The sequence below is a fragment of the Fundulus heteroclitus genome, chromosome 22 (genome assembly GCF_011125445.2).
Source record: "Fundulus heteroclitus isolate FHET01 chromosome 22, MU-UCD_Fhet_4.1, whole genome shotgun sequence".
Taxonomy (NCBI): Eukaryota; Metazoa; Chordata; class Actinopteri; order Cyprinodontiformes; family Fundulidae; genus Fundulus; species Fundulus heteroclitus.
Window position 1 is genome coordinate 24865936 of NC_046382.1, and position 15468 is coordinate 24881403.

Below are 15468 nucleotides of genomic sequence, written 5' to 3' on the forward strand. Positions count from 1 at the left end.
GCTCTGCGCGCTTTCTGTCCGATTCCCCGGCCATAATGCGCTGCTGAATGCTGCCAAGGAGCTGTCAAATGCTTCGTGGTCCTGTTTAGAGTTTGTGTCAGCCACAGGCCTCTGAATCATTTTGAGAGTTTTAGTAATGCTCTGTATAAAAGCACGAGTTTATTGATGTATATGTCTTTGTCAAGATCATTTCTGCTCACAAAGGTCGGGTTTGGCTGAAGGGACAGTTTTTATATTGAGAACGGATGACAGTGCAACCATTGCGGGATATGTGATTATATCTTAGATTTTCTGTAGTGGTGTGGAGTTAAGTGTTTGATTGCACTGAATTTAAGCGCTTCCATTAAATGGGGGGAAAAAATTCACTCATATGGCAAAAAAAAGAAAATATAATTCAGTTACTTTTGCTTTGAAAACGCATTTCTTAACATGCTTGTTGAAATCTTTTTTTCACTTTCTATTTGAGCTAATGCTGTACTGCTTTTGGTTTGTCTGATTATCTTTGGGAGACATCCCAGTGTCTGCTGTGATTTATGTTGCCCACTCAAGAAGATGTGTTCCCCCCCTTTCAGGCACATTGTGGTCTGTGGTCATATTACCCTCGAAAGTGTCTCCAACTTCCTCAAAGACTTCCTACACAAGGACAGGGATGATGTCAATGTAGAAATTGTTTTTCTCCATAAGTAAGTTCATCTTTTCCTTCTTGAAATGTGTAGGGTAGTGTGGGACGTTACGCTTTATTTATGTGTGTTTTTGTGTGTCCTCACATTTTCTAACCCTTCTCTTTTCGTCTTTGCGTGATAGTATTTCCCCTAATCTTGAGCTGGAAGCCTTGTTCAAACGCCATTTTACTCAAGTCGAGTTCTACCAGGGATCTGTTCTCAACCCTCACGATTTGGCCCGGGTGAAGGTATTGTTGCTGACTTAAAGTCTTCGAGAGATAAAATCCTAACAAATCCCAGACAGCCTCAGTTGAAATGATCTTCTAAGTTGAATTTAGAAAACATAGAGCATTCATACTGCAGGCCATCCAAGTTTGGAAAAGCAATGTTGCAGCAAATATTGAAATGCTATCAACAATAGATGGTAGTGGAAACAGAAGGCAGGATATAAAAAATGTGTTCTGTTCGCCACAGTGGTGTTTTCAAAGCGTGTCCTTGCTTGGTTCTTTCCACATAGATCGAGTCAGCGGATGCCTGCCTGATTCTGGCCAACAAATATTGTGGAGATCCTGACGCTGAAGACGCCTCTAACATCATGAGGTATATAACGTCCTGCGGGACCTGAAATTAGTGGGAGGTGAGCTGGTAAACTGTTTACAGTGTTAGATTTCCATGTTGAATCGATTTGGTTGTGTTTCAAGGGTCATATCCATCAAGAACTACCATCCCAAGATCAGAATAATTACACAGATGCTGCAGTATCATAATAAGGTAAGTGTTGAAGCATTTTGGGGTATATTAGATTCCATTATGTTCCCCTTGTGTGAGATTTTTCTTCTTCAATAATATTCTTAATGAACACATATATAAAATCTTGGATTTGGTTGTAGATTAATGTGCATTGCCTGTTTGATAGGGAAAGATTGTCAAGCATACATTTTTGTACACTTTTCTTACAACTTATTGCCATAATTGTAATAGAAGTTGAGGCTTTGTGCAGTTTTCAGTTGCCGGTTGTCCCATGTGTGCTTTGTATTTTCATGTAAATTAAGAAGTGAATACACCGTGAGAAGGGTTTAATGTCTTTGGGAATTTGTTACACATTTGACCAGATTCAGCTAGACTGCCTGTGTGTTTTTTTTTTATAAACTGTCATTTCCCAGCTGTCAGTTGAGTCAAACATTAAATTGATCGTATAAATGTGCTGATTGTATCAGGCTTATTTGCCAAAAAGAACTATTCCTTTAACAGTGGCTCCAAAAAAAAAAAATTCTGTGGTCTTATTTTTCTTTTTTTTTGCCATGACCTTGTCTCTCCTGCTCTGAAGGCCCATCTGCTGAACATTCCCAGCTGGAACTGGAAGGAAGGTGATGATGCTATATGCCTGGCCGAGCTGAAGGCCGGCTTCATTGCCCAGAGCTGTCTGGCCCAGGGCCTGTCGACCATGCTGGCCAATCTCTTCTCCATGAGGTCCTTCATTGAGGTAACTCAGAGGAACAGATTTAATCACCCTGTCTGTCCATCTGAACAGACCGAAGTAGCACAGATGAGGGGATTCTCTGGTTTTTGTTCACGATTGAAGCCGAGGTTAACACACGCACTGTTTTGTGTTCTATCTGGTGACAGATGGGCCAGATCTGTGGGAACTCCACCATCCTTGCGCAGAGAATGATTTTCAGTGCTGTGTTTACAGTCGTTTTGGCACATTATGTTTTTGTTTTTTGTGACAACTCATCTGGAATCTGTTCAGTGTTTCTGTGGCCCAACACTGATGTGGTTGCTTCTATAGACCTGTTTTAATGTCGTAAAGATGATGTATCAGCTAATAATGACCAGGCTGATGCTTTGCAGGGGAACATCTGCTGACCACATTGGACAGATGTTGGACAGGAAACAGTGCGGCTTTCTTCCTTCCCATGTATTTTACAAAATCCACATATGAGATTTCTATGCTTTTTTTTTCCAGATTGAGGAAGACACATGGCAGAAGTATTACCTTGAAGGAGTGGCTAATGAGATGTACACTGAGTATTTGTCCACTGCCTTTGTAGGCCTCTCCTTCCCCGCTGTGTGCGAGTAAGTATGACTCCATGGCAGAAGGTTTTTTTTTGTGATACTAAATGAAGGAAGATGTGTTGAACACATTATCCTATTTTGTGAATTTCTTATCCAATGAAGTGTTTTTGTTTCCCAGGCTGTGCTATGTGAAGCTGAAGCTGTTGCTCATTGCCATTGAATTCAAGTCTGAGCAGGGAGAGAGCAGGTTTGTGAATCTTTCTGTCATATCTGTGCAGTAAAAGGGAACTTCCGAGCGTCCACCAAAGTCACTTGATAAAAAAAAAAATTGTCCTCTGTAGACTTAATGACACTGGTGTTTTAAAGGTTTGAGTGCTAGTAATCCCGTACGGGTTTATCTAGCAAAGTAAGCAGCTCAGTAAAGTAAGATATTAAGATTAAGAGTTAACAGGACAGAAACGCAGCAAGAAGGCACTTACTTTGTATGTACACTCTCCTGGAAAAAATATTTCATACCCCTTGAACCTTCTCGCATTTTGTCCTGCTGCAGCCACAAACTTTTGGACTTCATGTGGGTGACTAACTTTAAAGTAGTGCTGAACTATAAAGTGAAAGGAAAATGAGTAAATCAGAAAAACGTCTCTGAGGTGTGCTGTGTGTATTTGTTTAGCCTGTTTTTCTAACACTACGTTAGACATTACTCTTAAATTAGATGCAGGGTTAACTTCTAAATATCCCGCACTTTAACATATCATACACTTAAAAAGGTGAACCAGGGTAGTTGTCCACTTTTAACATTTAAAGCCCCAGTGTTACACTGGTGCACCATCTAGTGGTGCGCTTAATGAATTATAAAAGACTTTGCCGTAATAGCTACTACTGAAGCCTCTGAGTATAATAAGTGTGACAATGTAAACATGTCCTCCGTGTATTAGCTACTGCTTATACCTAATAGCTGCGGTCATCGTGTGAAATGGTTTTTGGCATCGTTGTCAAGCCTGCTTGTTTTTTCCTAAAGTCGCTTGCAAATTCCATGAGTCGAGGTTTTTTGGGCTCGTTCTGAACGTGTGGTCGCTTATTTGGGCTCTAGAATAAGCAAATATAAAAACAATCACAATTGTTATTGCTTTTTCTTTTCTTGGTTACTTTCTCTTCCCTCTCGCTGGGCGAAGAGTATGGATGATCTCCATTTCAACAGAAAATGGCAAATAGAATGATCAACGGTTGCCTTTGCTTGTTTTATACTGCTCCTCCACCGACAGCACGTTCCCATATAGAAGACAGACAGGGAGACAACCTGTATGGCTGACAGTTTGGCCCCTGTCAGCTTCTGAAATCAGAAATAGCGACGCAACATGGCGCCTACCAGTGGGCACAGCAACACCTATGTAACTACTAATTCTAAGTTATGAGAACGCTTTCATTTTTGATGTGAGATTATTAGAATTTGCCAGAATATGTACGTATAAAAGCAAAACTTCATATTTGCTAATTAAAAGCCAAATTAGTTACACACTGTCCCTTTAATTTGAATAACAAAGGTGTTGTCACAACTGCCCCGGTTCACATTTTTGGGTGTAGAGCAATGTTCAACACATTATTTCAAAATGAAAAGAAGCACAGCAGCAAATTGACCTAGACATCACCATCATCCTCAGTTCAACAAATCTGGTTCGTTTGGAAGAGTGGCATGAATAAAGTCTAAATTGAACAAAATCTATGTAGGTTTCCTTCGCAGATGGCCTCAAACCATCGATGCAGCAAACATGTGTAAGGAAATTCTTTTGGTCAAATGTGTGGTGAAAGCCAATACCCTGAACACACCATGCTCAACCTGAGATACGGTGTTGGCAGTATAATGCTGTGGGGGTGCTTTTCTTCAACGTCGACAAGGAAGGTGTTCAGAGTTGTTGAAAAAAATAGATGAAGCTTAATAAAAGGTAATTAGTGAACGAAATCCTGTAGCGTGAAAAAGACTTGAGACTGGGGTGAAGGTTTTCTTATCAAGACAACAATCTGAGACATATGGCTAGAGCTGAACTTGAAGGATTTAGATTAAAGTATATTTGTGTGTTTGACTGTCCCAGTCAAATTCTGTGCCTAAATCTAAATCAATGTGACACAAAACAGACAGTTGAAAACTGGTGTTCCAAGATGGTCTTCATCCAATCTAAGCCTGAACTGTTGTTTTTTTAAAAGACAAATGAGCCAATGTGTCACTGTGTAGATTTGCTGATCTGACATATTCCAAAAGTCATTAAAGCAAAAGGTGGTTCTACAAAATATTGACTCAGGGGGACTGAATAAACTCTCAACTCATTTGAGATTTGTATTTGTAAAATACTTTGAAACCTATTCATCAGTTTTTCCACTTTCACTTCTGCTACTATTTGTAGGTCTGTCCATAAAATCACAATAAATTACATTACAGTTTGTGGCTATGACTTGATAGAATGTGAAACCGTTTTTGGGGTATGAATACTTTTACAAGGCACTGAATGTCTGTACTGCACAGTAATCAGGTTTTTCCTTATATGTATGGATGCATTTAAAAGCTACTGAATTTGATTTACTTATTTTTAGCTATATATGTATTTTTAAGTTGTTCATTTTCTTCAAAAGCTTTGTTTAAGTTATTTAAAATACAAAAGCATTCCTTAAAATTCTACCAAATATTTTTTATAAAGAAATATAATCCTATAAGCCTTCTTTAACGCATGTCTCAATAATCAGTGGAAAAATAGCTTTTGCAGTTATAGCAATTGATCCTTCTTATAATTGCTCATCACCTTGTTGCCTGTTTCCACTTGTATTTTGATGATTTATCTTCGGTGACGAGTCCAGGTCTTTGAGCTTGGAAGGCCTCTTTGCCATCACCCTCATCTTTAGCTCCCTCCACAGATTCACTATTGGATCCAAGTAAATACTCTGGCTGGGCCACTCCAAGACGTTAATATTTGGTAATAATAGTTACCGGATGTTAATTTGGTGAGATTAAAAGATTACTTCAAATCTGAAATTGCCAGACGTATGAAACATATTGATCTTAACTACTTCTAGATGAAGTAGCATCGTGAGCCACGTAGCATTGAGGAATGGTTTCAGACAACTAAGAGGTGGCCGATTCCAATCAGGACCACATATACATGAGCAATATACCCACATTCAAATTTCACATTGTTGACTGTGTAGTGTTTGATTATCACTAATTCTGCCTTAGTGTTTATTCAGTGACAGCACAAAGTTGCTTCTTTTTTTTTTTTTCCTGTTTCCTTGATTGCCAAATCCTTCCCATCCCTGCCCATTTCGCCTGTGTGAAATGTTTTTCTTGTGTTCTGACAAAGTTGCATGAAAATGTGCATTTACTGAAATGCTCATTCTGACATTAGTACTTCATTTAATATTAGGGTACCAACATGATGCTGTTTGCTCGTATTTCTGTTAACGAATTTACTTAAAAAATACCCTTTACAGTGGTTTTCAAAGGACACCCCTAGTAAAAACGCCAAGTTTTTGGAAGGTAAAAAAAAAAAAATCATCTTTAGTTTGTAGAACAATCAAACAAAAACAACTAAAGGACAAACAAACCTGTTAATGTTATGATAATCAATTAAATGTTTACGATAATCTGTGTTTGTGAGCAGTGCCTTACACTGATGCTTTGTTAAAGCATCTTTTCATTAAATTTTAGCATTCAGTCTTCTTTCAAAGGAGTCTTTCTGCATCCCACATTTTAACTTGGTAATCTTTGCTATATAGACTGGCATCTTGTGAATACCCTATTTTATTGATTTGGATGCATGCTTGGACTCACAGTGATTCTGAAGAACAAAAAATAAATAAAATCTTTCTTCATCCACAACTGTTTAGCAGATTCTCCAAGTTTTTTGGGGAAAATTGACCGACGTTGGTTTAGAATTTCCCCAATTTTGACTACAACGCCAGTTTCTTCTAAAAACAAAACCCCTAGATCATGATGCTGCCACCGTCATGTTCTTCTGTGGGTTCTTTTGGTGATTCACGTGTTGTTTGCAATTGTGGCCCAGAAGGTAAAATTGCATTTAATCAGATGATGAAACCTTCTCTTAGAAGGTTATGGGAAATTTTAGCCAAGCCTGGGTGATTTCTTTGGGGAAAAAATGCTTCTGTCTTAAAGACTGTACTCATTGATCAAGATAAATAGAAAATACAGCATATGGGAGGTTGTTGTCATAAGTAGAACACAAACAGTGTTTGGCTCAGTTTACATTTATTATGGTCTTTTTTTATCCTAAAAACTTGGCCGTTTAACCTCATCGTGTACTTTTGATAGCCACTGTAAATTTAAATGACTCATGATCTACTTTCCCATACATTCTCAGGCCTTTTGATGAACTACCTACAAAATAATTGCCACTGTGCAATTGTCAAAGGCATCCCATCTTTTTCTTAAAGTAATAATAAAGTCACTTTTAGGTACAAGGACTTCCCCAGTGGACCTGCATCAAATGCTGCCATATCAGGCCTATTTAGTGAATTTTCAGATATTTATGTAGCAACAGTTACATTATCCTCTTCTTTTTATGTCAATGATTAATGTGTGATTTGAGATTTTTTCTTGTTGTTTGCAGAAGCCGAAAGCGGTATGCCCTCTACCTTATCTTACTTCCAAAGTTCCACCCAATCTCCACCACTTTAAAGCTTCTGACTTTGGGAGTTTCCCCCAAGGATATTTTTCCAAACACTATCTCACAGGCCTCTTTTTTCTGACTTTTTATGGTGTCCCTTGTGCTTAATGCACTAACTTCTTTGCAGCCAGAGAGAGAGAGAGAGAGAGAGAGAGAGAGAGAGAGGATAGATAAATTGGACATGTTTGTAGAAGTACTGTTTCTTTGTCTTTGCTGTTGTCGGTGTACCAAGGCCAAACTCTCACCCTCTTCATATCTACCTCTATTTTGGTCTCTTTTTTAGTTTTGTCCTTAACCGTTTTAATTGATTTTATTTTTTCATGGTCATTTTATTTCCAGTGTCGCTCAGTTGAAACACCTTTTCTGTGTGTGATCTCAAAGAAGATCAACATCCCACCCATTGGTGTTTTTATATCAGTGTCAGAGCAGCATTTTGTGGTTCTGTGTCTAAGAATTAGTGATTAGTTTATGTGCAAATATCTTAGATCAGATGTGGTGTCGATAAGCTCTGATCTGTTGATGTTATTCTTTAGATAAAATGACAAATTATTGGACATTGCTATAAGCAGTGGCTTACACAGCACCATGTTTCTGCCTTCATGGATTTTAATGCAGCCTCACCTCAACCCTTTTTTACTGTTAGTGATGCACTCTAGACAAAGCATGGAGCTGTCGAATTTGGATAGCCTTAGATTTATCCAAACTAAATGTTTTTATTCACGAGCACCACAATTCACTTTTACATTCCATCACCCTCTCATATTCTGTGCTACATGTGTATCCATGTGTGCATGTTTGTGTGTCTGAGTACGTCTGATTACCTTGAGAGCCATATTTATTTTTTGTGGGTGAATGTCCATTCTGTTTTTTCCACGTGCGTCTCAGCCACCATGTACAGTCATGCTCGTGCGTCTCTCAAGTAGATGTTCCCAAGTGAGGTCACTTCCTGTCAGTTTGGTGTTTGAGAAACAATCCAACTGCACAGAAGTTACTGCAACCGTCTGCATCTACGTACCTGTCCCTATACCTGTACTGCGGTGGCTATGCATTTCTGTTTGATTACTGACCTCTTCATGCTGTTTGGTAACTGCATGCTCCAACACAGTCACATAATGGTGCTTGCTGCTTGCCTTGTTGCTCACAATGTGAGGTTTTGAAACTTTGACTTTCACCAGTTTGCACCTGGTTTCACAAATATGTCATGGATTGATACACTTGTAAAATCTCAGATTTGGGCAGCATTGTTTGTAGAACTGTATTAGTTGAATTAGTTGATGTTCTATTTACTAAATAGCATGCCAAAGATATTGCCTGTCCACTCCTCTGGAGGCCATCCAGTATCAGGAAATGTTAGCTGATGTATTTCGTAGACGTGGGGAAAAAAAACTATTTTATCTGCATGACTGGTGCAATATAATCACATCAAATATATGGATATAGGTTAAACATAAATATACCAACCAGTCAAATGTTTGGACACATCACACACATTTGAATGAAAATGGTAAATTAACTGAATATGCATAATGTAGTCATACTTTTGTAGTCATACTGACCCCTCAATGTGATTTGAAACTACAACAGTCATATTCACCTAATCACGCTCACTAATGTATGGATGCATGCATACAACATAATGGAGATCGGTAGGCAGTTTGGGATAAAGTCCACCAGCTCAAACAATTTAACCAGAGTTACCCACAGAAGTTATGTCCAGACATTTGACCGGCAGTGAGTACATAAACACACAAACACACACACACACACACACACACGTGTATATATATATATATATATATATATATATATATATATATATATATATATATATATATACCAATCAGCCGTAGAGTTAAGATGACTTGTGACTGAGTGGGTTTTTTGACACTTGCCGTGGGCCTACAGTGGCCCTTGCAAAAAACAGATCATTTGAAGAACAGAAGCTGCTTAAACATAAAAAAGGACAAGAGGTTCTTCAAACTTCTCAGATACAGTATGTAGAAGATCTTAGCACATGCAGACAAATGTGTTGGCACCTTCTGGTAAGGATGTGTGAAAGGTTTTCAAATCAGTTCATCTTTTATTGCTCTAGCGCAATATCAAACAGAGCATTGTTGAGCAAGATTAAAACCTTTAATTTGTGCGCTGCTTAAACTTGATACAAGCTTGGCTAACTTTTGGCAATAGGCCAGAGAACTTTTGCCAATAGGCCAGAGCTCTGACTATAACATTTCACAAGGTTAGAACATACAGAGAGAAGGAACTTGGAGTGTTCCTCTTTTCACAGTCTCTCTAGTTCTTCTAGACTGTTTGGTCCTCCGAAACCCTTCCCATTTTCATCTTATGCCATATGTTTAAGCCCTTGTTTATTGATGTTTCCACATGTGGGAGATTATTATCGTTTTAAAAGACCAACTAACAGCCATTAATCCGTTTGCTGGTAGAGTTCATGAGAGTTTTATTTAAAGGAGCAACAAGGAAAATTTAACCACTAGGTGCACTGTTGAGCACTACATGTAGACCAAAACAAGATGTGTGGCAAGCCACGCCTCTCTCTACCTTCAAAATCTACGCACCAGACCAGTTATCAGACTCAATTTTAAAAAAAACTTTCTCAAGAAAGAATACCCTAAATGTATGCGAGGATCAATGTGGGCTGCTCACAAGCCCACCGGGCTGCATTAAACAATGCTAACTGTGTTAGCTAGGCTACAGGCTTCCTGCCTCACATAACAGTAACAACTGGCACACAAGACTGTAACACCAACAAAAAGACCTTTTTACTTCATGCTGTTACCCACCTGTTCAGAGGAGAAAAAATAGCTCTGAGTCAAACTGGAGCTACTTCCTCTCTCAAAATGCTCCCCACCTTGGAAACATGAGGCCAATGTTAATCCTCGCTTTGTCTCTTTCCTTATCTGACAACTTCTTTACAAAAGACCATTGTTGTTTTGCGGTAATAATAGGTTCTTATCATCCTTAAGTGAACACAGCGGTGGCATTTTAAGGGGAGGGAGAGGCTAAGGCCTGAGTGGCAGCTGTTCACATGCATATACATGCACGTGTGGCAAGCCTTTCTTGTAAACAAATGACTGGAGAACAACACAGATAGATGGTATGTGACGTCATACCACATTCCATCTAAAAGATATCTTTAGTTCTTCACTATTGTTTTTTGTTCTTTCTATCTGAATTATTGCTTTTTGCTCCTTTCTCCTGGTATTTATAAGAATTAACATTGCCTTGTTCCTTAACAAGAGTTCCTGGGTCTTTGGAAGATAAACTAGCCCACACCATTACAGATTCCCCACCCCCACCCCATTATTCAGCTGTGGTCATGGAGTGTTTGATGATGAATAGCTGACAAGACAAACAGTTCCAGCAAAAAGTCCCGGTAGAGCTTCCTAAACTCCACGTTTGTGTGATTATTTTTGTAATTACAGGACAGCAATGGCTTTTTTTCTGGCATGCATCCCAAAACACTAATTTACATGCAGATAGTGTCTAGTGGTGGTTATAGCGACTAAGCGACAACCCTTCCCCATGTGTGATCTTTTGCTGCATTTGGTTGGATTGATTTTAAGGCTTTTTACACATGGTCTCCAGGGAAGCCAACAAATTTGTCAACATCTGCAAGGTTAAGCAGATACAAGCATAACATGTAAAAACCTTGCCACATAATCTACAGGCCCCAAAAATGTTGGTACTCCTCAAGATGTTCCTTGTCTATGACTTGAGTGTCTAGGACAAAGAACAGCCCTCTTTGCCACAGGACAGTGATGCTTTGTTGGGAAAGAGGGATCATGTTATGGCTGATTGGTGCTTATTTTATTCTTTCAATGTTACCATTTCCAGAGCTCAGAGGAAAGATTGTTTAGTATTGAATATTTTCACAAGACAACAATCTCACTTTTACCGTGTGTCTAAAATAAGACACTTTTTTCAAAATATTGGTTGAAATTTTACTGAATAGTTTTTTAACATGCTTATATGTGAATCAAGTCCGTAAGAAAACACCTCAATTTTTTAAATTTAAAAACTTATGTGAAGAGGAAAAAAACACTTATCTATCATCTGAGCTTTTACTTTGAAGGAGTGCAACCTTTTGAAGATTTGTTGGTACCATGTTTTAAATTTTTAGTTCACACCCACTTCATTGATGATTGTTGCCCTAAGGTAACCATTAATGACCAGTGTGTGTGTGTGCGTTTGTGTGTATGTGTATGAGTGTGTGTATGTGATTACACTATATATGTGTGTTTTCTGTGTCGTGGTCTAATTAATGGGGAATGATACAGCGAATCACTGAGAGTTTTGAATTGAGTCCACTCACAAAGATACTCTAATATATCCTGTAATGCAATATTATTGTAGTTAAAAATAAGTATGTATTAACTTAAGTAACTATTGATTTTCCTGAATTATATTAATTTAAATGGTACTACTACTTTTAAGGGGACCTTTTTCACTTTTCTTCTCTTTTGAGTAACCTGTAATATGCGCTTCTTAGAGCTTTGTTATGTATATATCATAGAGTCACAAGAGGTGACAGAAAGAGCTGTTCATTCCCTTGCATCCCACTGTCAAATACTAACTGAAACAACTACTACAACTGTATATAAACTCTATACCGTAGCCGTGTCTCAGTGGCCATCATAACATCTGTTTTGCCAAGATGACTGTATTTGAGTGCTGAGAATAAAACCACTACATGGCCATGGTTTTAATTCTTTCTGCCCTCGTCCCTTTTACTTGTATCTCTCTGTCCCTCTTCTCACCCCCTGACCAATCCAGTACCATTTTGTGAGAAAGAAAATAATAAAAATTCAGTGTCCAGTCATACTGTTGCACATTTTGTCCATCTGTGTGAGTACCACATCCACAAATTGCCCAAAAGCAAAGGAAATATATCTGTTCTCACTAGCCTGACGCACATGAATAACCAAACGAGAGTGGCGTAAAATGAAAGATAAAATTTAGCTCGTGTCAACACAGTCCCAGTTGGATTAAAAGCCTTAACAAGTGTGTGTACCATTCCTCTTGATTAGCTTGTTGTGGGCATGAACTGAAAGGCGGCTGGACATTAACACGTCTTTTTTGCTCTGTCTGTATGTCTTTAATTACCCAGCATCCTCATCAACCCGGGCAATCACGTCAAGCTGCAGGACGGAACACTGGGATTCTTTATTGCTAGCGATGCCAAAGAAGTAAAGCGGTAATTACGCTACCCTGGTGGAAAAAAAACAAAAAAACAACAACAAAAAATGAATCAAGCAAAATCTCTGAAACAAAATCAGCCATCTTTCATTGAGTGACTGAAATTCTTAATATTTTCCTTGTCATTTTTAGAGCATTTTTCTACTGCAAAGCTTGTCACGATGACATCACAGACCCCAAAAGGATCAAAAAGTGCGGCTGCAAACGACGTGAGTAGCTGTCCTGTTACTGCGCACCGCTGGCACCTTTCCTTCCCTTCCTCTCACTCCTAAACCAACCTGTGGATTTGTATGTCTTGTTTTGACACATCAGGTTTTTACAACAAATCTGAAAGCCCCTCTTTGTGCCATTGCCGTTCTGTTCTGTGCTTATGTGTTTTATGTCATCACACCATCATACTCATAGGAAAGTGTTTGATATGGGTCCCATTTGAACTGCCATATCATCCATTATGGTAGGCTCATTTGTCTGTTTTTTTTTTTTTTTTGGTCTTCTGGTAAATCTTTAAATGTGTTCGTCACAGTACCTTTTCTTTGAGTGTAGGTAGCAAATAGTTTCTTTACACAAAGAGTAAATCAAATATGTAGGTAAAATGTAATGAAAAACACAATACATCAAAGTGCAGAAGCTTTTAAAATACAATCATTGACAGCTTAAGGAATATGTTTTTTCATGTAGGGTTTGTAATATTTAAAAGTATTATTTCCAACAACTTATACTTCTTTAACTCTACATTATTTTAAATATCTGCAGGTACAACGTAATGTAATCATGTTTGTTTTATAAATGCCAAAGGAGCTTCTTATACAGTACCCTCTCCACCTAAAGATGTGTAAAAAGTCTTAAAAGTCATCTACACTATAATAACTGACACCGCCAACAATTTCAATAGAATAAATGTAACTGAAATCTTTTTTTTTATTTGATTAGTGTCCAGGAGCTTCAGTAATGTATAAAAATATGACAAAATATCAATTTTTTTTTCCTTAGACATGCTTCAATTTTGGAGAGACAAAAGAACAAGCTTTTTAAATCAGGCAGATTAGTAGTGTTCTTCAGAAGTGCTGGAACGTCTACACAAAAGTAGCTAATAGCTTAAACTTGCCCACAGGGTTGCTCCTGATTCTTATTTTAGAATCAGTTTTAATCATCAAGTTGCTTCATACAACAGGATGTTTGACTTTGGTTCCGCTTTGCTCTCAGTGACAAAAATGTTAAGAGAACACACAAAAAATGTAAATAGAAATATATTTTTCTTGTAAATACAAAAGAATAATACATGGTTTAATTGGTGTAAATTTGTATAGTATTGATCTGAGTACTCTGATTGTTGATCAGATTAAAAATCAGGGGGAAGAAACTGTCTTTATAGCAAATAGCATTCTTTAACACCGACCTGAAGCTAATCGATTGACGAATTTGTCAATTAGTCAGTAACTCTATCAACTTAGCTCTCCTCCAAAGATCAAAAGCAGGCTTTAATTTAGTTCATTAGCTTCAGCAGCCAAATTTGGCATTTAATTACAACACTGAAGTATGGATTGTAATAGAATTATAATGGAGTTTTCAATAAAATGCGACCTCCAACAAGACAAAAATTTATAAAAAGAATGCATACACGTATACATAGTTAAACAACGAAAGCTCAGGATACTCAATATGATGTGAATGTCAAATGGGACAAGATTGAACAGGAAATAAATTAAAACAGGACTAATTTCAGTCATTAGGAACTTAAGAAACCCCTTAATTTCAAAATTATTAATGCTGGATAGCACTGTAGCAAGTCAATGTAACATACCAATGAATTGTATTTATTGACTACTGTTTTTAGGTTTCTGTGAATGGAAAATAATTTATTTAGATGTTAATATCTAATATCAGACCCTTAACCCTAGATTGCTCCCCCAGCACTGGGAGCTGCCCACTGCTCCCTAAGGGATGGATTAAATGCAGAAGACTAATTTTGCTATAATGTACAATTACAATGGCAAGTAATATTTCTTCGTCTATATTTACACGGTTAAATGTGACTCGATCAGTCAGTGGTAGAAATGATATGGTAGGCTACATTAAAGTCAGGCCCAGCCTTAAGCACTTAAACTTGATGCCAGATTGTGGCGTAAACGTTTCCATACATAATCATTCAGAGGAAAATGTTGCAGACAGACATTGTGTCTAACCACACAGAGAGCCTTCAGCTTATTCAGACTTGCTTCTCTGACGGCTTATCATTAAACCCTGTGGTGTCGTATATTCTGTTCAGACACTCATGTATATCTCTTTGTGCTCCTGTGTTAAACCAAGAAAATCAACCTTCCCATTTAGCGTCACCTTACTTGAAGTACCTACGCACTTGAAACCATTTCAAGCTTTTGAAAGCTGAGAAGTAATTTTATAACCCGGGTAGTTCGTCACTGAAGCAGCTGCTTTATCTGCTGTGACTCTGTTTAAACTACAAACTTTTTTTTAATCAAACTCTTATTTATACAGGTTGTCTCATTGAGACACAAGTTCTCATTTACAAGAGAGAGAGAGAGAGAGACCTATTAGAACGTATTTAGAAACTCACACAGAAGAACAACTTGGACAAGGTCGGCAGTTCCTGGTTACTGGTGCCAAACCTCACCGACGTACACAAACACACACCAGACCACTACAGATCAAAGTCGTGTGGAGAAAAGCAGTTAGGTTTTAAGGGTTAATAAATTGATTAAAAAATGAATCGATAAAAAGTTTGTGCCGACTTAAAATATTGATGCTGGCGAATGATTCTTGTTGACTTCATTGATAATGGCAACTAATTGCACCAGTGGTAACCCTAATCTACAGTGATTTATTAAGTAAATTGTTTCAACTGTGACAAACAAGGCTGGTGGAGGATTTTTCAGTATGTCGTTATGTCA

General features: G+C 37.9%; 1 protein-coding gene across 30 annotated transcripts in view; it reads left to right on the forward strand.

The window, feature by feature from the left end:
• kcnma1a (potassium large conductance calcium-activated channel, subfamily M, alpha member 1a) overlaps positions 1-15468 on the forward strand; it is a 199724-nt gene that overhangs the window by 132771 nt on the left and 51485 nt on the right. For 18 of the 30 annotated variants that reach the window (XM_036126673.1, XM_036126675.1, XM_036126678.1 and 15 more), the window contains 10 exons: positions 573-683; positions 805-910; positions 1180-1262; positions 1364-1433; positions 1990-2145; positions 2629-2738; positions 2857-2925; positions 7289-7300; positions 12474-12560; positions 12695-12771. In XM_036126673.1, the coding sequence (XP_035982566.1) occupies positions 573-683; positions 805-910; positions 1180-1262; positions 1364-1433; positions 1990-2145; positions 2629-2738; positions 2857-2925; positions 7289-7300; positions 12474-12560; positions 12695-12771 (881 nt within the window). The remainder of the gene's footprint in view (positions 1-572; positions 684-804; positions 911-1179; positions 1263-1363; positions 1434-1989; positions 2146-2628; positions 2739-2856; positions 2926-7288; positions 7301-12473; positions 12561-12694; positions 12772-15468) is intronic. The other 12 variants (XM_036126677.1, XM_012880546.3, XM_021307586.2 and 9 more) reach the window with 1 other exon arrangement.